This window comes from Carassius carassius, chromosome 18 (assembly GCF_963082965.1).
Source record: "Carassius carassius chromosome 18, fCarCar2.1, whole genome shotgun sequence".
NCBI classification, from domain to species: Eukaryota; Metazoa; Chordata; class Actinopteri; order Cypriniformes; family Cyprinidae; genus Carassius; species Carassius carassius.
This window is the reverse complement of record NC_081772.1, coordinates 25,700,452-25,723,315: the sequence shown is the minus strand read 5'-3', so window position 1 is coordinate 25,723,315 and position 22,864 is coordinate 25,700,452. Positions and strand designations below refer to the sequence as shown.

The 22,864-nt window shown below is 38.6% G+C and overlaps 1 protein-coding gene across 14 annotated transcripts in view; it reads right to left on the bottom strand.

Annotated features, from left to right (window-relative positions):
* LOC132092740 (neurexin-3b-like) overlaps positions 1-22,864 on the bottom strand; it is a 539,941-nt gene that overhangs the window by 55,264 nt on the left and 461,813 nt on the right. For all 14 annotated transcript variants that reach the window (XR_009422248.1, XR_009422247.1, XR_009422249.1 and 11 more), the window contains one exon: positions 11,178-11,349. Coding sequence is in view for 11 of the 14 variants with exons in the window: in XM_059499108.1 (XP_059355091.1) it covers positions 11,178-11,349 (172 nt within the window). In the remaining 3 variants the exon portion in view is untranslated. The remainder of the gene's footprint in view (positions 1-11,177; positions 11,350-22,864) is intronic.

Sequence of the window (22,864 nt, the reverse complement as noted above, 5' to 3'; positions counted from 1 at the left end):
TGCTATCATATTATCAAATGTTAGATCCCTGAGAAATAAAACTGACAAACTTTCTGCGTTGATCAAATATGATGGGGATTATCGTCGCACAAGCCTTTTCTGTTTTACTGAGACATGGCTCTTCCAGGAAACAGCGGATTTTTACCTTGATGGATTTACTTTGATTCGGTTTGATCGAGATACCTTTAAAACTCAGAAAGCTGTTGATGGGGGCCTGTGTATGGCTGTGAATAACAGATGGGCTACAAATTTTACGCTGAGGGAAACCGACTGCTCAAAACATTATGAAATCATGGTGGTTTCCTTCCGACCTCATTATCTCCCTCGAGAATTTACTCAAATAACAGTGATACTGGTGTACGTCCCGGGTCCTGATTTTATATTAGCTGCTGAATGCATTGCAGATATTTTTAATAATATTGTAAACAGAGTTGGAGATCAGCCGGTGTTTTTGCTCGGAGATTTCAATGGATGTGACATTGCTACACACCTGCCGCACCTGGAGCAATATGTCACTTGTGTTACTTGGCTGGAAAACACATTGGACTTGTGCTATGAAAATATACCAAGTGCTTACATCTCCAAGGCACGTCCGCCTCTTGGTCGTTCCGATCATAATGCTGTTCTGCTTCTACCTCGATATAAGCAAAAATTAAAAACTGAGAAAGTGCAAACTAGGACTGTCCAGGTATGGGACTTTGAATCCACTGAAAAACTAAGAGGATGTTTTGAAGTAACAGATTGGGATGTATTTGTTAAGGATTGTGGAAATGATGTAGATATGCTCAATGCTTCCATATCTGGGTACGTAGATTTCTGTGTTGACAGTGTCATTCCTGTAAAAAATGTGAGGTGTTACCCTAACAATAAGCCTTGGGTTACAAAGGATCTGAAACATTTTTTAAAACTTAAAAAAATAGCTTTTTTAAATGGAGATAGATATGGTTTTAACAAATTACAGAAAGATCTGAAGCTAAAAATTAAGCAGGCCAAACAGCAATATAAACGCATGGTAGAGGAAAAGTTTACAATGGGGAATGCACGGATGGCATGGCAGGGCCTAAATACTATGATGGGAAGAAATCAGAAGCAACACAGTATCCAATGCCCTGACTCTGCCAGCTTTGCTACTGAACTGAATCAGTTTTATGCCCGTTTTAATGATGACTATTTAAATAAGCACCGGACTTCTATAGAGCACTCTGATTTTCTCCCCATAAGAATTGAGCAACAAAATGTGGGAGAGGTTTTATTGTAAGTCAAACCCCAAAAGGCATCAGGGCCAGATGGAATAAAGGGCAAGGTACTGAGGGAATGTGCATCTCAGCTGAAGGGTGTGTTGACACAACTTTTTCAGCTGTTTCTTGATTTTAATGTTGTACCACGTGCATGGAAGGAAAGCACCATCATCCCGTTACCGAAAAAAGCTCATGCTAAGGCGCTTGAGGACTACAGACCAGTAGCTTTGACATCAGTGCTCTGCAAGTGCATGGAGAGAGTAGTTTGTCAGCAACTCTCCCAGGCAATGACCGATAAACTTGCCCCTCTACAATTTGCTTATAGGGCTGGGCGCGGAGTTGAAGATGCCACCCTCACTTTGCTGGATAGGGCAGTAAAGCATTTGGACATGGCAAACTCGTACATTAGGATTTTATTTGTGGACTTTTCATCTGCTTTTAATACAGTGAATATAAATAAACTTTTGAGGCGTTTAGAGGAGCTTCATGTGCATCAAACCTTTATTTAAAGGATTAACAATTTTTTACGGGACCGTCCCCAACACGTGATAGTAAATGGTAAAAAGTCAGAGAATGTAGTTTTAAAATCTGGTCTTCCACAGGGATGTGTTCTATCCCCGATTCTTTTTTCTATCTATACAAATGAGATTACCTGTAATAATGAGAATTTGATGCTGATAAAATATTCAGATGATATGGCACTGGTGGGATGTATGAGAGATACCCAATCACTGGATATTTATTTTGATTTTGTCAACTCTATCATGGCCTGGACAAAGGAGAGTTTTCTCCAGCTTAATATTGACAAAACCAAAGAAATGTGCTCCGGGGTAATACATGCACGCACATTTTTTAAACCCTTGATAATTAATGGAGAGGAAGTTGAGCAGGTGGGATCTTTTAAATATCTGGATACAGAAATTGACTCCCAGTTTAAATTTGACAAACACTCAGAAAGTGTCTTTAAGAAGGCATATCAACGTCTAGGCTTATTGAGGAAATTGAGGAGCTTTAATGTGGAAAAAGATATTCTGATTGTGGTGTATAAATCCCTTATCGAATCTGTGCTTACTTTCAACATTGTATCCTGGTATAACTCTCTTTTTATGTTAAATGCAAAAATAGACTTCTAAGGATTATAAACATAGCTGGTAAAATTATTGGTGAGAAACAAGTAACCCTGTCTGATCTTTATATTGTGGCAGTAAAAAGGAAAGCATCTGCTATTGTGACAGACCCTGCCCGTCCTCTGCACAGCTCATTTGATTTACTTCCATCTGGTAGATGATTTAAAGTACCTTTGGCAAAAAAGGCCAAATATAAAAAGTCTTTTATCCCGATGGCCGTTGACATTTTACATAGGAAATAGGGGAGGGGGTTATCTTAAATTGTGTGGTTGTCTGTTGTATTGTATTGTTGGTAGCTGTGTATTGATAGTTGTATATTGATTGTTGAGCCTTTTGTCTAAAGACAATTTTCTACCCCTGTGGGGATAGACAATAAAGCTTTTTTGAATTTGAATTGAATTGAAAAGTTTGGTGCAAATATGTCAAAGCGGTGCAGAGATACACCCTCAAATGCATTTTGGCACCCTTCCAGCAAATTCGTTGATGCGCAAAATGAGAACCGATTCGTATATCAACACGAAATCCATAGCTTTTTGCCAGCATGGTCTGAAGATGATCCACGTCAAATTTGGTGAAATCGGACTAACGGTCTAGGAGGAGGTCGAAAAAGTAGGTTATCAACATTAATCAAAATGGCAGACAGGAAGTATGGCCAATTTTCACATAATTGGTATCGATGCTCTTGGCATGACCAACAGAATATAGGGAGACCAATTTCATTTCGAAAGTCTAATTTATTCAAGAGTTATTAGCATTTTTGTGATTTTTCATTATAACTCTTCACCACAAGGTGGCGCTGCCAGCAAACTTTTTGGGTACCTTCAGGGAATGGAGCCGAATACTTTTGTCATTATTTTCGGAACGATACGATGCTGCGTAAAAAAAAAAACAGCATTTTTGAACATAATTCAAAATTGCAGACGCCTAAAATGGCCGACACGGGGAAATTTGATATCATTCGACTCGACATGACTCACTGAATCTAAAGAGACCAGTTGTGTGATTTTTGGCAAAACCATTCAGAAGTTATAAGCCAAAATATGTATTTTTCATATCTCCTGACCACTAGGTGGCGCTGTTTCGAAACACTGCATTTTGTCTCAGGTCATGCTTATTATGACACACACCAAGTTTGGTCTCAATATGCCAAACCGTTGCCGAGATATAGCCTCACGTGTATTTTTGGGTGCTTTTCGTCATATTTTTTTACGTGTCATTCGAGAACGGTTGGACGAATCAACTTGAATTCCATACGTTTTTGCCAGCATTGTCTGAAGATGATCTGAGCCAATTTTCGTGAAAATCAGACTAACCGTCTAGGACGAGTTCGAAAAAGTATGTTTTTCGAAAAATTGAAAAGAGCGAAAAAAACTAAACCTTGCAATTTTTTTTATTTTTGGGTTCAATCGACTTGACATGAGCCAATGATTCAGAGGAAAAAAGAATTTCCATTTTCTGGCTTACGGTTCAAAAGTTATTAGCATAGAAACATTGTAAGTTTGGACAAGTGGTGGCGCTAGAGAGTTGGAGTTAGAGACTTCAAATTTGCTACAGTTAATGGTGGGACTGTCCTCTATCAGTGTGCCAAATTATAAAACTTTCCCGCAATCGGTTCTATGGGCTGCCATAGACTTGCGGCGGAAGAAACATAATAACGCCAACGATTACAATAGGTGCCTATGCACTTTCGGTGCTTGGCCCCTAAATATAGCTGCAAGCAGCAATTACGTGGCCAAGCACTCGAGCAGAAAGTTAAGTAGCTAAGCGTCGCTTGAAGCATCACACGAAGTGCAACAATGAGCAATTAAAGCAATTTTAGGATGATTGTAATTGAAATGGCTAAAAAACATAAATACAATCTCTACTAGCATGATTACTTGGCTTATCAAGTTTGAACAATAGGTGGCGCTGTTATCAAAATCAATTTGGTGTACTCTGTGTGACTTGTCAATGATACACACAAAGTTTGGTGTCAATATGCCAAAGCATTGCAGAGATACAGCCTCAAGTGTCGTTTTGGCATTGTGCCTCAAATTCGTTGCTGTTGTATGCAAAAACGGTTTTGTCTATCGACACAAAATCCATAACATTTTGTCAGCACAGTCTGAAGATCATCTGATTCAAATTTGGTGAAAATCGGACCAACGGTTGATGAGGAGTTTGAAAAGTAGGTTTTCAACATAAATCAAAATGGCGGACAGGAAGTTCGGCTTACTCTGGCATATTTGGTATCTATGTTGTCTGCATAATCCAGGGAATATTTTGAGACCAGTTTCATTGCAATGGGCTAATGTATTAAAAAGTTACTAACATTTTTATAAGTGTAATTATTCATGGTTAATGAATGGTTTATTACTCTTGACCAATAGGTGGCGCTGTTACCAAATTTATGTGGCATGGTCAGTGTGAGGTCATGATGACACATACAAAGTTTGGTGCAAATATGTCAAAGCATTGCAGAGATACAGCTTCAAATGCATTTTGGCACGCTTCCAGCAAATTCGTTGATGCACTAAATGAAAACTTTCGAAAATCGACACGAAATCCATAAATTTTTGCCAGCATGGTCTGAAGATGATCCACGTCAAATTTGGTGAAAATCGGACCAGCGGTCTAGGAGGAGTTCGAAAAAGTAGGTTTTTAACATTTATCAAAATGGCGGACAGGAATAAAGGGCCAATTTTCGCATAATTGGTATCGATGCTCTCGGCATGACCCAGAGAATATAGCAAGATCATTTCAATAGTCTAATTTATTCAAAAGTTATTAGAATTTTAGTGATATTTCATTATAACTTTTGACCAAAAGGTGGCGCTGCCACCAAACTTTTTGAGTACCTTCAGGGCATGGAGCTGAAGATTTTTGTAATTATTTTATAACGATACGATGCTGCGTAAAAAAAAAACAGCATTTTAAAGCATAATTCAAAATGGCCGACGCCTAAAATGGCTGACACAGGAAAATTGTATATCATACGACTCGACATGTCTCGCTGAATCTAAAGAGACCAGTTGTGTGTTTTTTGGCCAAACCATTCAAGAGTTATAAGCCAAAATATGCATTTTTCATATCTCCTGACCACTAGGTGGCGCTGCGTCGAAACACTGCAGGTAGTCTCAGGTCATGCCTATTATAACAACCACCAAGTTTGGTCTCAATATGATAAACCGTTGACGAGATATAGCCTCACGTGCATTTTTGCGTGCTTTTCGTCAAATTTATTCACTTGTCATTCGAGAACGGTTGGACGAATCAACTTGAATTCCATAAATTTTTGCCAGCATGGTCTGAAGATGATCTGAGCCAATTTTCGTGAACGCACCTACGCACCTTCGTTGCTTGGCCCCTAAATATAGCTGCAAGCAGCAATAACGGGGCCAAGCACTACAGAAGCAAGCTTTAGACGAACGGCAGGAATGAGTAATTAAAACCGTTTTAAGATTATTTTAGTCAAAATGGCTTGAAAACAATTAACAAAACAACTAGTAATAGGATTTATTGGCTTATCACGTGTAACCAATAGGTGGCGCTGTTACCAAATTAGTGTGGAATGGTCAGTGTGAGGTGACAATGACACATACAATGTTTGGTGCAAAAATGTCAAAGCTTTGCTGAGATACAGCCTCAAATGCATGTTGGCATCCTTCCAGCAAATTCATTGATGCGCTAAATGAGAACCGTTTCGTATATCGACACGAACTCCATATCTTTTAGGTGGCTTAGTCTGAAGATGATATGATTCAATTTTGGTGAAAATCGGACCAACGGTTGATGAGGAATTCAAAAAAGTAGGTTTTGACTGAAAATCAAGATGGCGGACAGGAAGTTTGGCCAAATAAAGAAAACTTGGTATCTATGTTCTCGGCTTGACCCAAGGAATCTAAAAAAACAGCGACATTTCAATAACCAGATTTATTCAAAAGTTATTAGCCTTTTTGGAAATTTTGTTATACATTTTGACCACTAGGTGGCGCTGTTTCAAAATATTTTGAGTACCTTCAGGGCATGGTGTTGTTTGCACATTCTGAGTTTCGTAATATTTCACCAATGCATTTGTTTAGTATAGCATTTTATTTTACAAAACTGTTTTGAAGTCAATGGGAATTTCATGTTTTGTTCTATTATAGCGCCACCAAGAGGCTCAGTCCCACCATTGAATTTATTTGTCATCAATTTTGGTGAAAATATCTCAATTCACTTCAGAGTTATAGACATTTATATGAAAAAACATGTAAAAAACAACTGACTCTTGACTTTGATTGAATTTTACTACCCCTTACTATCAATATTTTGGCATTTGGGCATTGGTGGATAGCTATCGACCTATGTTTTCGAACTTCTGACGGTGGTTTCGTCTCGATCAGACAAGCGGTTTTGAAGATAAAGCCAAATGGTTTTTAAGCGCGAAATCACAACGCTACACAAACCGTAAGGCGAAACCTAGCATGTTTGGTATCGTAGGACTCGGTAAGGTTTCAGGAGTCTAATTTGATGAGTCTCGTGAAAATAAGTCGACCACACCCAGAGTTATAAGCATTTAAAAAAAGATGCTCACCACTAGGTGGCGCTGTTTCGAAACTTCTCACGCTCCTTCAGGACATTGTGCTAATGACCCATACCATGTTTCGTAACAATCTGTTGATGCGTTCTTAAAATACAGCATTTTAGCACAAAATTCAAAATGGTCGACAGTCAAAATGGCAAAATTGGATATCAGTTGACTCGGTATGTTGCCCGGAATCTAACAATACCAATTTTATGATTTTTGGACAAACTGTTTAGAAGTTATAAGCAAAAATATCAATTTTTCATATCTCCGGACCAGTAGGTGGCGCTGCGCTGAAACGCAGCAAGTAGCCTCAGGTTATGCTTGTTATGATATGTACAAAGTTTGGTCTGAATAAGATAAATCGTTGCAGAGATACAGCCTTACAACCGTTTTTGAGAGCGCAACGTAAAATTTGTTTGAGCGTTTATCAAAAATGCTTTGACGAATCAATTTGATTTGCATAACTTTTGGTCAGCACTGACTGAAGATGATCTGGTTCAATTTTCGTGTGAATCGGACAAACCGTCTAGGACGAGTTCGAAAAAGTAGGTTTTTCAAAAAATTCAAAATGGCGGCCATGTTTTTATGACGGAAAAGGACGTCATAGGGTGCAATCGAATCGGCATGAGCTCCGAAATCAGAGAAAGAAATAATTTTGTTGATTGGCCTTACGGTTCAAAAGTTAATAGCAAAATAAAAGTGAAATTTTGGACAGTTGGTGGCGCTAGAGGGAATGACTTAGACACACCAAAATTGGTGTATTTAATGTTGGGACTGTCCTCTATCAGAATGTCAAACCAAAGCAACTTTCCCGCAATCGGTTCTATGGGCTGCCATAGACTCCCAGTCGGAAGAAGGAAGAATAATAATAATAAGAACGGGAACAAACACAATAGGATCCTACGCACCTTCGGTGCTTGGCCCCTAATAACGCCAATGATTACAATAGGTGCCTACGCACCTTCGGTGCTTGGCCCCTAATAAGAACGGGAACAATTACAATAGGTGCCTACGCACCTTCGGTGCTTGGCCCCTTATAATAATAAAACGGGAACAAATACAATAGGTGCCTACGCACCTTCGGTGCTTGGCCCCTAATAATAATAATAAGAACGGGAACAAATACAATAGGGTCCTACGCACCTTCGGCGCTTGGCCCCTAAATATAGCTGCAAGCAGCAATTACGGGGCCAAGCACTCCAGCGGACAGTTGAGGAGCTAAGCATGGCATGGAGCATCACACGAAGTGCAACAATGAGCAATTAAACCAATTTTAGGATGATTGTAATTGAAATGGCTGAAAAATCATAAATACAGCCACTAGTAAAGTGATTAAATGGCCTATCACTTTTGACCAGCAGGTGGTGCTGTAATCAAATCATTTTAGCATGTTCTGTGTGAGATGACAATAACACACAAAGAGTTTAGTGTCAATATGCTAAAGCATTGCATAGATACAGCTTGAAGTGTCATTTTGGCATCATGCCTCAAATTCGTCGCTGTGGTATGCAACTACAGTTTTGTCTATCGACAAAAAAATCCAAAACATTTTGTCAGCACAGTCTGAAGATCATTTGATTCAAATTTGGAGAAAATCGGACCTACAGTTGATGAGGAGTTAGAAAAAGTAGGTTTTCAACATAAATCAAAATGGCGGACAGGAAGTTCATCTTACTCTGGCATATTAGGTATCTATGTTATCGGCATAAGCCAGGGAATATTTTGAGACCAGTTTCATTGCAATAGGCTAATGCATTAAAAAGTTATTAGCATTGTAATACATGTAATTATTAACCGTTAATGAATGGTTTATTACTCTTAACCAATAGTTGGCGCTCTTACCAAATTTATGTGACATGGTTTGTGTGACGTGATGATGACACATACAAAGTTTGGTGCAAATATGTCAAAGCTTTGCTGAGATACATCCTCAGATGCATTTTGGCACCATTCCAGCAAATTCGTTGAGGCTCTAAATGAGAACCGTTTTGTATATCGACACGAAATCCATAAATTTTTGCCAGCATGGTTTGAAGATGATCCACGTCAAATTTGGTGAAAATCGGACTAACGGTCTAGGAGGAGTTCGAAAAGTAGGTTTTCAACATAAATAAAAATGGCGGACAGGAAGAATGGTCAATTTTCGCATAATTAGTATTGATGCTCTCGGCATGACCCACAGAATATAGGGAGACCATTTTCATTTCAATAGTCTAATTTATTTAAAAGTTATTAGCATTTTTGTGATATTTCATTATAACTCTTGACTCTTTGTATTTCTCTAGTCAGCCCTGCACTTTGTGCATTTCTTATTGATCAACTTTAAAAATCTTAATTTCCTATTGGTGAAATAATTTTAAATATATTCAATGACATTAATCATCTACTTACTGACTTGCATTCAGTGTTCCCCAACAATTGCTTATACAGTCATGCTTGGGTATAACATTTGAATAAGCTCAGGGATCATGGCTACCCTGGAAATGTTCATCACATGCCATGGCAATACAGCTGCATGGATCTGATAACAGTATATTGAGTGAGGAACAAAGAGAATCACTGACATAAAGCATTTCAAGTGCTATTCAGTCTATGAGTCTGAATCCTAGCTTGTAATTACTCAAGAGATGGTGCAGGAACTGAAATAAATTATTACAGCAAGTACAGTATAGTAAGGTCAACAATGTAGCACACCAGCCAGCTAACTAGAAAAATAAATGTGTTATGGATGGAAGGAACACAAAGACATAAAGGGAGATGTATTTAAAAGGTAAACTGATTGAATAAGAAAGAAAATTGTTCAGATTTTGCTCTTTCAGAATGTCTTTCTGACTGGTGATTCATGTTAATATGGCAATCTACCTTGCTAATATTTAGTTTGATATCTTTTTTCCATCACAGAATGTTCTCATATCAACATGGTTATAAAAGATTTGTGTTTTAAACTCTGGATACTAAGTAAACACAAGATTCAGAATGATTCAGTACATATCCTCCAATCTGTGTAATAATATCCCCTCATTCAAAATACTGCTAGATGCCACTAGGAATGTATATTGAATGAATGATTCACATAAACTACCTTATTTTATCCTTACATCATGTCTCTGAGACTAATTTGAGACTGAGTGATGCAACAGCTTCAACAGAATCAAATCTACCTTCACTGTGCAGGTTTATTTTTCAATGTACTCTACATGCACTCTATTGAGTTTGGCCATTTAGTACATTTCATGTGTTATATTTAGCTCTGAGGGTGACGTATAGTCTGTTAGGAAAATGGCATGCTTTCTCCAGCTCTTTATCAGTGTCCATAAGAGAACCAGTCTGAATAGGGAGCACAGCATTAACCTGTGTCCTTCTGTCTGTCCCCTCTGCCAGCATGTTGGCCATTTTCAGGCTATCTTTCTTTAGAAAGACCTGCCGTTGAATACAGGTTGAGTAACCCTGACGAGAGCTGCTTTCTAATTGGACGAGAAGTGCAGGGGCCAGATATCCCATGGAGGGTGCCGAAGCAACAGAGACATCAAAGTGAAGGACACAGAACCCAAATTAATTGAGTGAGAAGGGGTGTTTTTTTTTTTATAGCATTTGAGGGCAATATTTCAGCACGCCCTATTTCTCCATGTAGGAAAAGCTTGAGTTTTTTAAACAAACCTTTGCTGCATTTGATGAACTCATTTGTATTCATTCATCATTGCTGGCTGCCTAAGTCTGGGAGTCACAGATACACAGAGGTCTGGGGCTCAGAATCCCACAACTGCTGTAGCTGTAGCTGCCAGAATACTGCCTTAAACCTTTTGCCTCTGTCTTTCAAAGCCTCTCAAAAGCAGCTGGCCAGATGTCATGGTGCTAATCGCAAGGACAAAGCCAGTGGTTTTGTGCTCAGACCAGGTGCCCAGGCTTGATTACTTCAACATATGTTTCTGAGGACAATTTATAAAGCAACACAAGCCAAGTCAATCGAGAAATAAGTGGCATTTGCTTTCTTCTTTGTAGTGTCCTTTCTCTTCTCTTCTATGCCTTTCCCTCAACAGAAAGGAGATCAGTGTTGTAATTATGATAACCTGTTCCTATTTCTAAAAAATTGCATGCTTTGAAACATGCAGATTATAAATTACATGGGCAGGAAAATGATGTTGTTCCTTGCCTTCCAAACCTTGATTTCCATAGGAGCATATGATATCCAGTGGGCTTAGCAGTAAAAACTAATTTCTGTATGAGAAACTTTACTTTGGATAGATAGCAGGCTGCATATGTTACCTGATGGAAAGTGCTCATTGATTGGCCAGTTGTCCACCTGTAACGTGGCATTTCCTCCATTCCTTGTGAATCGCACAACATGATATTTTCCATCGTTGACATCTGTAGTCATCTCTTTGACGCTGATGTCCACTGTGCCAATGTTGAACGTTACGCCCACCTTTCCTTCTTCCTGTAATTGAAACAACATGAACAACCTCAGCAAAGCAAAACCAAATGGCTGATTCAACTCAGCGTAAAAGTTTGAAGGTGCTGTCTTAAATAACAGGAACAATTTGCATGTTAAAGTGATCCACTTTTAGAAACCTCTGCAATGATGCTGCCAATGAGAGCATGCAAAATGAAGTGGAAGTCAAGAATGCTGTATTTTTTATACTGTACAGAGGAAGCCATTTTTCAAATAAAAGGGAAGATAAATAAATACATGGATGTGCTGTACTGAAGTGTGGGATACATTAATCTGCCACCACACACACCAGCTTTTACTGTTCCTCAATGTTTTTTGAAGGCTTCCCAAGACTCTAATAATACTTACACTTTCAATGAATGTAACCTAAGATCTGCCAACAAGAGCACACCTATTGCAATTGACAAAAAAGTGGAGGTGCATGGGATGTTTTTAATGAGAGGTGTATTATGAACATTAATTGTGTGTAGGTAGACCAAAAGCTGAAGAATGCTACATTGAAAGTTAAGGAAACCATTATGACACCATGGTATAATGAGCATACTCGCACCCTAAAGAGAGCAGCCCGAAAAATGGAGCGCAGCTGGAGGAAAACAAAACTAGAGGTATTTCGTATTGATTGGCGGGGAAGTAACATTTCCTACAGAAAAGCATTAAAAACTGCTAAATCCGATTACTTTTCTTCTCTTTTAGAAGAAAACAAACATAACCCCAGGTATTTATTCAATACAGTGGCTAAATTAACGAAAAATAAAGCCTCAACAAGTGTTGACATTTCCCAACATCACAGCAGTAATGACTTTATGAACTACTTTACTTCTAAAATCGATACTATTAGAGATAAAATTGTAACCATTCAGCAGTCAGCTACAGTATCACATCAGACAGTGCACTATAGACCACCTGAGGAACAGTTCCACTCGTCCATTCATCATTGTCATTAGGATATGTCCCCAAAACCTTCAAACTGGCTGTTATTAAGCCTCTCATCAAAAAACCACAACTTGACCCCAAAGAACTAGTTAACTATAGACCAATCTCGAATCTCCCTTTTCTGTCCAAGATACTAGAAAATGTGGTATCCTCACAATTATATTCCTTCTTAGAGAAAAATGGTATATGTGAGGATTTCCAGTCAGGATTTAGACCGTATCATAGTACTGAGACTGCTCTCATTAGAGTTACAAATGATCTGCTCTTATCATCTGATCGTGGTTGTATCTCTCTATTAGTTTTATTGGATCTTAGTGCTGCGTTTGACACAATTGACCACAACATTATTTTGCATAGACTTGAACACTTTGTTGGCATTAATGGAAGTGCATTAGCATGGTTTAAATCGTACTTATATGACCGCCATCAGTTCGTAGCAGTGAACGAAGATGTATCATATCGATCCCAAGTGCAGTATGGAGTACCTCAAGGCTCAGTACTAGGGCCGCTACTCTTCACGCTTTATTTGTTACCCTTGGGAGATATCATCAGGAAACATCTGGTGTTAGCTTGTTATGCTGATGATACTCGGCCCGGTGAAACACACCAATTTGAAAAACTAATGGAATGCATAGTCGATATAAACAACTGGATGACGAGTAATTTCTTACTGCTAAATTCTGAAAAAACAGAGGTGTTAAATATAGGACCTAAAAACTCTAAGAACACTGTCTAAGACTTGATGGTTGCTCTGTCAATTCTTCGTCATCTGTTAGGAACCTAGGTGTGCTATTTGATCGCAATCTTTCCTTAGAAAGCCACGTTTCTAGCATTTGTAAAACTGCATTATTCCATCTCAAAAATATATCTAAATTACGGCCTATCCTCTTTAGATACCTTGTTTCTAAGGCAGCGTATGTTGAATCATTTGCAGAGAAGACATTGTGGCAAGCTCCATCAAAAAAAAGGAAAAAAAGAGAGAGAGATGGTGTGTAAAAGTATACAAATGTAAATAACCTTATAAATAAGCATATTTAATGAAATACTGAAAATGAACAACACCCAATATTGCTAGGTACTATGCATGTGTGCTTATTAGAGCATCATGATGTTAACCTAGAAACATGCTAAAGCCAAACTCCACTAAAATCAACTGCAAGTCAGATGTCCATGAGCACTATTTTTGTGGCAAATTTGGGTGGAGTTGCTGCAGAAGTTATCACTCACTCAGTAAATGGTAGGCAACTTACTTAGTTTTAGTAAGTAGCTGTAGTCCTGCTTGGTTCCCTATTTGCATATCCAGGCTGATGTGATAAACATTTCCAATTACGCTGCACTGGCCAACAACATTTCATTGTCTTTTCAGAGAATGGGCTGGTAAAGCCGGCAGCCATATCACCCTGGAGCCCAAGACCGGTTTCCCACTGAAGCTAAGCAGGGCTGAGCCTGGTCAGTACCTGGATGGGAGACCTCCTGAGAAAACTAGGTTGCTGCTGGAAGAGGTGCTAGTGAGGCCAGCAGGGGGTGCTCACCCCTGTGGTCTGTGTGGGTCCTAGCGCCCCAGTGTAGTGATGGGGACACTATACTGTCAACAAGCACCGTCCTTCGGATGAGACGTTAAACCGAGGTCCTGACTCTTTGTGGTCATTAAAAAAAAATCCCAGGATGTCTTTCGAAAAGAGTAGAGGTGTGACCTCGGCATCCTGGCTAAATTTGCCCATTGGCCTCTGACCAATTGTTGGCCTCCTAACAATCCCCATATCTGCTGATTGGCTTCATCACTCTGTCTCCTCTCCACCAGTAAGCTGGTGTGTGGTGGGCGTTCTGGCGCACTATGGCTGCTGTCGCATCATCCAGGTGGATGCTGCACACTGCTGGTGGATGAGGAGATACCCCCAGACTATGTAAAGCGCTTTGAGTGCCTAGAAAAGCGCTATATAAATGTAATGAATTATTATTATTATTATTATTATTAAAGGTTTATTGTATTATAAAGAAAATAAAACCAATGATCACAATGCTCATCATAATTATGATGGGAATAATGACTTACTATTGTTACACACTATAGTCAATATAAATTCCCATATTCAAGATACTGAGCAGAATTAACACATTATGGTAAGACAGCATACACTATATTGCTCGCTTTTTTGTTATAAAGTGAACAGCACACAAGATTGATGCTTGTTGAATGTTGCACTTTCTCTGATACTGTATAATACCTGATGTCTCACAGATGGTGGCAAACATTTAGAAATTTATTGCAGAATGTTGCTTTGACAGAGAGCATAATGTCTGGTGTTTCTCCACCATGGGTGGTACCAGCGTAGCCAAGAGTGATAAAAGTATTTTGAGGTGCAGCAGGGGCCTGAAGCGATGAAGAAGGCCTCTGTTCTCTCCCCCATGTATTCGCTGATAACAATAATAAGCTACAAAATCCTATTCTGTCCCTCCGATCAATGGCTCCAACAAAACGTCAGGCCCAGGCAACAAATCTCTCCCAGAAAGCCTCTAGCACTGCCACAGCCTGCAGACAGGAGCGCAGTACCCAGATCCCTGGCAAGGGACTAAACCATGCACTATTTCATCATAATACGATGAAATGAATGAATTTCATCATCATGAGTATAAACAAAGCATAGTGCAAAGAACTGCCTTCAAACTCTCTACAGCAAAATGTTTAGGCTATAATTCGGTACTTTTCAATTGCTATGTCCGAAACCCAGTTTTATTCTCCCTGCTGTTCTTTATTCACACTGAATCATTTGGCACCAAACTTTCGAACGTTTACATCGACAGTGTGTGTTCTACTACCAGCTGTTGATCCTTGTATCTAGTTGATAAATAAAAATATATTTAACAAATTAAAATAGATGCCAGCCTCACAAGTTTCCCCCTTTGCCCACCACTTTGTAAAAAAATACAATAAAAAATGTTTTATTACAAAATATTAATATACACAAATCACCACTTGTGTCTGTGTCAAAGATATAAAGAATGCAAAAAAATGCAAGCTGCTTGTTGAAGGTAATTTCTGCAGAAACAAGCTGCAATGAGAAATTCATTATACTATAATAGGCAAATTATCGGTAATCAATATATTTTCATTTCAGCAAGTACTTCTGGAATGAAAAGCAATCGAGCCTTGGTTTCTCGGCATGAACACAAACAACAACAACAACAATAATTCACACCAACCAAACACTGAGACTGAAGAAAAAGCTGAAGGTCTGGGATCAAGTTCCATTGTGTTCCATTCCACAATGATTTAAGATATTTTGAAATAAAATGGGACCACTAGATCAATCTGACATAATATCAGTTGGTGTTGCAAACTAACTGTGCTCAATTCGAATGTAAGATCTCTATTTTTAATGTTCTGTAGCAGTTTAGGCCTAAGGCTAAAATTATGGCACTTACTTTTATTCTGAATGGCTATGTTATTCACAGAGATAAATAATAATACTAATAAATCCCTCTTGGGCGTGTTTTATGCAAACTGTTCATATGAATACAAATAATCCATATGATTGTTAGTGAATGAGCTGCAATGATTCCAAGCAGTTGACCAAAATTAGCATCCTTTCATATGTCTACTCAGGAGTTTCAGAAATGAATGAAAAATACTTGTGGCTGCCCTCTGATGAGGGCATCCAGTATCACATGGATAACTAATCCTTTTTTATAGATTTACATAGGCCATCTACAGTACATGACCTAACGGGTAAATTTAGCATGAGGTTAGAGCTCATCAAAATGCTATTACGCACATGCAAGAGATAAATCGATTGAATGAGATTAATGGCCTCTCGACTTGAGTCTGGGCAAAGATCTGCAGGCCTCCTCCACCAGTGGGCCATGAAAAGCTAGAGTGATTTTGTGATGTTTATAGGATGGCAGGGAACATTTGAAAGTCTGAAGGGCCCCCGTCATTGTGGTAAGTGATGACCAGGTCAGTACCTTCCTGCACACTTAATTCCAACATTGATATTACAGTGTTAATAGTACAGCAACATGGCTGGATATTTGAAGCATAGACACTTTAGCAAAATCCTAGAAAATGAATATAAATGTGTCTCATTGCAGAGGCATTACATTACACCAACACTGGATTTTGGTATGTTTTTAAAAGCCATATTAATCTACTGTACTGTACTGTATTATGGGTTGAGATGTAACGCTGTCAGTTTAAATGTTTATTTAGTAGGTAAAGGAATAAAATCCTTATCATACATAAGCATCATCCTCCAGAGATGGCCGTAGCAGTTGTACATTTCTGTGTATAAATATCCTCTAAATCAGGGTTCCTTAAATCTTGCGCTGGAGGGCCACTGGCCTGCATAGTTTAGCAACAACCCTTATCAAACACACCGAGCAAGCTCATCAAGGTCTTCAGGACCCATAGAAAATCAAAGGTAAGTGATGACTTTAAGGTACAAAGTGCAACAAATAAAATAAAATTAGGGTATATTAGGGTATGCTGGGATTCCCTCGGTGGAGCGTTCTGTTGCGATGCAATAAGCGCCTCCACATGTCATGCTTGTCCCAAGCTTCCCTACAAAGCCTGTTAAGTTCTCATCCATGCTTGTGGCCAAGGCTTACAGAGCTGCAGGTCAGGCCGCTGCTGCCCTGCACACCATGGCCACCCTTCAAGTCTACCAGGCCAAGGTGATCAAGGAGCTGCACGAGAGTGCTGACCCAGAGGTTTTGCAGGAGCCACGCACTGCTACCGACCTTGCTCTCCAGGTGACGAAGGTCACTGCACGCTCCTTGGGTCAGGTGATGTCCACTTTGGTGGTCCAGGAGGGCCACCTATGGCTGAACCTTGCAGACATGAGAGAGTCTGATCAGACTCAGCTCCTCAACTCCCAGGTCTCCCAGGCTGGCCTCTTCAGTGACACAGTGGAGAATTTTGCCCAGCAGTTCTCTGCCGCCCAGAAGCAGTCTGAGGCCATCAATCATATTCAGCCCCGCTGCTGCCTCCCGCGGATGACAGTTGGCGACGTGCTTTCTCACATCCAGCAGGAATATGCTACCCAGTGCATTCTGTGTCTGATATAGGTCCTCACTTGTGCTGGCCTCACAACAGGGTGCTATCACTCACAGGGGTCACTGGAAGACAGCCATGCTGTGTTTTGTAAAGGACCCCATTCGTCAGTCTCTTTCTGATGCAACGTCGAACGTGACTGACTGAAAGGGAACGTCTAGGTTACATATGTAACCCTCGTTCCCCTAAGGAGGGAACAGAGACATTACGTTCCTTTGGCACATTGCTGTTCCGCTGAATGGTCGAGTCACTTGGCTCGACTCCTCAGCGAATACTTGAATGTGAGTTGTATGCACTGCTCTTTATATACCCACACAGTGGGGCAGAGCTTGCGATGACAATCACTCAGACCAAGGTACACCGCGTACCATTGGCTCGTTTCGTTACCAATCGAAGGAGATTGGGATCTCGAGTGAGACCCCATTTGTCAGTCTCTTTCTGACGTAACATCTCCATTCCCTCTTTTTGTCTCAAATCAAGACATTTTGTGTAATGTGATAATCATGGATTATTATGTGTAAAATTGCAAAAATATCATTCATTCATGCATGACAGCGATCTAATCCTAATCCACTTCAATAAAGAAAACTATACATACTATTCTTGTCATGAGCATCAAGGTGTGGGGGCGCTGCGGTGCAAATTCCACTCGTTTAGTATGTTAACTAAAAGATTTGTAGAAAAAATATAAACATTGGAGGCCGGTGATCTGCGCGCAAAGTCTTTGAAATCCATTCTGCAGTTAACATCATATAGCATCATATAGGCACCATAACAAAAAGAACACAAGGCAGTTTAATTGATTTTGGATTTACTAAGAAATTGTGTAGTGATAATGTTAATTGCATGACAGATTCACCTGCTGCAAGCCCTATTACCACACCTCCCACCGGGGTGACAATGCAAGAAGAAGCTGAAAAAAGTCCTCTCTGGCTGTAGATGGTGGTGGTAACAGCTAGTCAGAGGTACGCATTTTTTGGAGGCACAAGCAAGTGCAAGAACACCGCCTCCCCCATCTCCATATTAACGATGACTGGAGCGGTGAGTGCGTGGATTCCAACCTAAACACCTCTGATTGGCCATTGAGTTTTAGAAATCAACAAACATGTCTGTGATTGGCTACATTGCTCACCTCTGTGAAAATGCACTGTAAAATCATTTGACACTTTCCAAAGAAGAATATACATTGGATTCTTTGCCAAATTTTGTTATGCTATTATTACCAAAAAAACAGAGGTTATCGGCAGCTTTTCCATCTAAATGCAAGCAGAAGCAACAGCAGGCAGTTGAGTAAGACAATAATATACGCTATACTCAAATCCGACGGTCCCCCTTGGTCCGAGGGGTGTTGGGGCTCAGGGATGTCCCCCCTCTGGTGCAATCCCTTATTTATTAATGTAATTAATTACATTTACATTACATTTACATTTATTCATTTAGCAGACGCTTAAATTCATTATTTCTTAATTTAACTTAATTATTGATTGATCGATCAAGAATGGAGAGAGAGAGAGAGAGAGAGAGAGAGAGAGAGAGAGAGAGAGATGACAGTTTCATGAATGAATTACCTGCGTTTGTGCGTCTCAAACAATGAACAATTTCTACAAACAATGAAGCTGTGAATTGACTTAAACAGCAGTTTTATGTTTTAGATGTCTTATATGTTTGATAATTCAGGTCCATTACAGTTTTTTAATATGTCACCCAAGGAGTGAATATGGAGGCTAATAGCTTTGACACACTATTAGCTCAAAGTCAAACACCCAATCTTTACTTTGATCTTTTTTTTTTTTTTTCTGGGTCAGAGTTATTAAATATTTACCTCCTGGAAATGTTTCTTATTTTCAGCACACTGCAAAGCGAATTACATTATTACTTTTATCTTTTACTTCTTTGTTTAAAGACCCTATGAAATGCCTTGATGAGTTTCTTTTCTGTCACAACATATTTCTTGATGAAACAGGAAGTCGGGCAAGGACATACCAAAGACTTCACCCCCTTTTATTTTTAAAAACAGACCATATCTGCATTTACCCAATAGCATGATCCTGTAAGCTCTTGCTGGCATTGCCACAACTACATCATTTTAAAGGACCAGTGTTGGAGAAAGTTACCTTTAAAAGTAACGCATTACAATATTGCGTTACTCCCTAAAAAAAGTAATTAATTACGTTACTTAGTTACTTTTTGTGGAAAAATGTGTTACGTTACTTTTGCGTTACTTTTTAAAATATGAGCAGGGCTTGATTATTTTTTAATATAAGAATTTCTATTTATAAATATAAATATAAATATAAATATAAACGCCCTTTCACACCAAAAAGTGTAATAAATAAACCTCAGGCTGAAGGAAAAGTAAATTCCCGTCTGTATATATTATAACAGAGGAGAAGAAGCTTCAACACTTTTCAGCAATAAACAAAAAAACAACGAAGCAGAATTGTTAGTTTATCTAAAGTAATTTTTGCTTATTAGTATGGTTGACTGGATCATTAAAGGTCAGCAGCAAAGACAACAGTTAATAAAATGGGATTGGATACATTTGTGTTATTTATCATATTTAATTACTGCAGGTTTGCGTCATATTCTGAGTTTGCATTTCACTGTTTTTTTTGTTTGTTTTTTTGCAAGTGGGATGAATCAATGCACATTCACATTTAGTCTAGAACTTCTATACATCATGTTCACACAGAGCACACAATGCCTCTGTACTTACAATATCTTCCAATATGGGGACAGGAGACTCATCTGTCAGTAAATGGGAAAACAAAGTAACTGGCGTTACTTTTTTTGAAAGAGTAACTCAGATATGTTCTTGTAAATTGAAAATGCGTTACTTTACTAGTTAGTTGAAAAAAGTAATCTGATTACGTAGCTAGCGGTACTTGTAATGTGTTACCCCCAACACTGCAAATGTCCATTAAAAAATATGCCATGTACTAGTGAAGATTTTCATTTATGAAATTAAATTAATCATGGGTGACTGCTAATTACAGTTGCTTAAAAAAATGCTTTTGTGTGATGCTTCATCCATGTCACTAGGTGTCAACTAACTGGCCAATCAAAATTTACTGAGTTAAGTCTGTCATACATAAACTGCGTCCCAATTCAAATGCCTTGTCGCACACTAAATCCATACTATCTCCGGAGCGATATTCAAGGCTTAGTCTATCCCATCATGCATCATGTTCTGGAAATAAATTGAGGAACTTTTTGCCGAGATTTTATGTTTTTAAGTTACAAGAAGTGATGTAAACTTTTCTAATGTATGTTAAATATTAATAATAATAAATTTTGTTAATAATAACAACATTTTGTTAACAAAACATCACTTTGTACAACATTTGCAACTACTTTTTACCACTTAATTAGAAGCACCACAAAATTTAATTGTGTCATCTGTTATAGGGACTACTGAACAGATCTTTAGAAGTTGATTTTAAAATGCAAAGTATTGAAAATAAAAATAAAGCTCTGTAAAAACTTGTAAAAACTGTAAAAAATTAATGAATGAATAAGGGGCCGTTCACATATCGATGCATCGCTCAAGTTCGTTATTTCCAATGTAGGCGCGCGGTATGCACGCTCACAATGTAAAGCGACGCGGTCGCGGTGCGACGCGCTCATTTTTTTCAGGCGCGCCCGCACCGCGACCGCGTCGCTTCCATTATGAGCGTGCATACCGCGCGCCTACATTGGAAATAACGAACTTGAGCGCTAGACAAGACGCGATATGTGAACGGCAACTAAGAACTGCGGTCTTCTACAGTACTTCAAATATGCCGTGGAGAATCACAGAAAGTGACCGAATTCAAGAACATTGTTGCGGCATCTCTCAAGCAATGAATAAACACCGCTAACTTGGAGAATGCAGTGAAAACTCCTCTTCTCGCGTTTGCCCTAGACACAAACATCTCAGGTTTCTCGATGAAAACATGAGAGAAGACAAAAAAACTTTTTTGAACATTATCAGAACATTTTCCTTGAAGCGAGTGGTGCGGATGCAGCCGCCGACGATGAAGAGGATGCAATGCCCACTCGTCAGAAAAGGCTGAGCCAGTTCTTCAGCGATGATTACAGAGAGTCCAGCCGAGACGAGTGGGAACAGTTCTTGCTGAAGCCATGTATTCCACCAAATGAGGATCCCATTCAGTGGTGAAACGAAAACACGAAGCGCTTCACAAAACGTATTCGCTTAGCACACCGTTATTTGTGAGTCCCGACAATATCTGTGCCGTCTGAGCGCGTTTTCTCCGCGGCCGGCCTTATTGTTAACAGACTAAGGAGCCGACTTTCCCCTGATCATGTTTACATGCCCGTATTTCTTAACAAGAACATGTAAAACAATAGAAAAAAAAGCAAAAAACATTTGCTGACAGTTTAAAAGTTTAAAAGTTAAGTGTAGGCTGCGTTCTACAATAGCCTAATTGCTGCAGGCTTCTTTACGTTTTTTCTTTGTTCACTTTTTTTTTTTTTGCTTTTAATCTGTACTTTTGTTTGTTTGCATGCATTGTTAAAGGTTTTCAGCTACAAAACACGATGTGTAATGTTCAAGCTTATTGTGTGTAAGCTTGTTCAAAATGACGGAAACAATAAATGTTGCTGAAAAATAACGTCTGTCTCATTAAACTTAATTTAAATAAACGAATATTCGAATATTCGTTTTTTGTGAGCTCAAATATTCGAATGTGATATTTGTGGAAAAACGCCCATCCCTAGTAAGTGTAGCCATTCAACTCGCAGCTGTTGCATCCCTGTTGTCTTAATAATACTACTACTACTACTACTACTAATAATAATAATAATAATAATAAATAAATAAATAAATAAATAAATAAATAAATAAATAAATAAATAAATGTTTTCCAGTAAACATTTTAAATTATTCAATTTACTAGAAAAGCTAACTAACATTTGTGCATAAAATCTATTAAATTAACGTGAAATAAAGTTTCATGTTTTAGGCATAAATATTATTCAAAATTGTTAAATTCATGCTTAATCAAGATTCCTGCTCAGATGGGGTCTCAGTTGGGGTTAATAATAATAAAAAAATAAATGGCATATGCACTGTCAAAAGTGCTTTGCTCTGAAAGTGTATTAGGGATTTAGTTAAAGTGAATCAAATCTGAATCTTTGCTGAATCCTCTAATTTAAATATTTTTGAGAATTTTAATTGGGTCTAGAGTTAAAACTGTACTACACAAAATGATCAGACAAAAACAATTTCAGTTTCTTTTCTTTCTTTCTTTTCTTCCAACTGAGAGGATAACAGACCAGTAAAGCATTTTCAAAGTAGGAACCTACTATGTACTGTAGATATAAAATATTTTTCAAAATATACTACTGTAAAAGGCTAAGTCCAGCTGACCAGCTGACAAGTGTCTAAAATCCCACTTACACCAGCAAACCATATATGACCAGACCAGCTAATGTGGGTTTTATCTGTTTTCTTTCTGCAGAAATGAATTAATCCAACTGAAAAAGTAAACACTGAATGTTTAAAATTCTATTGTC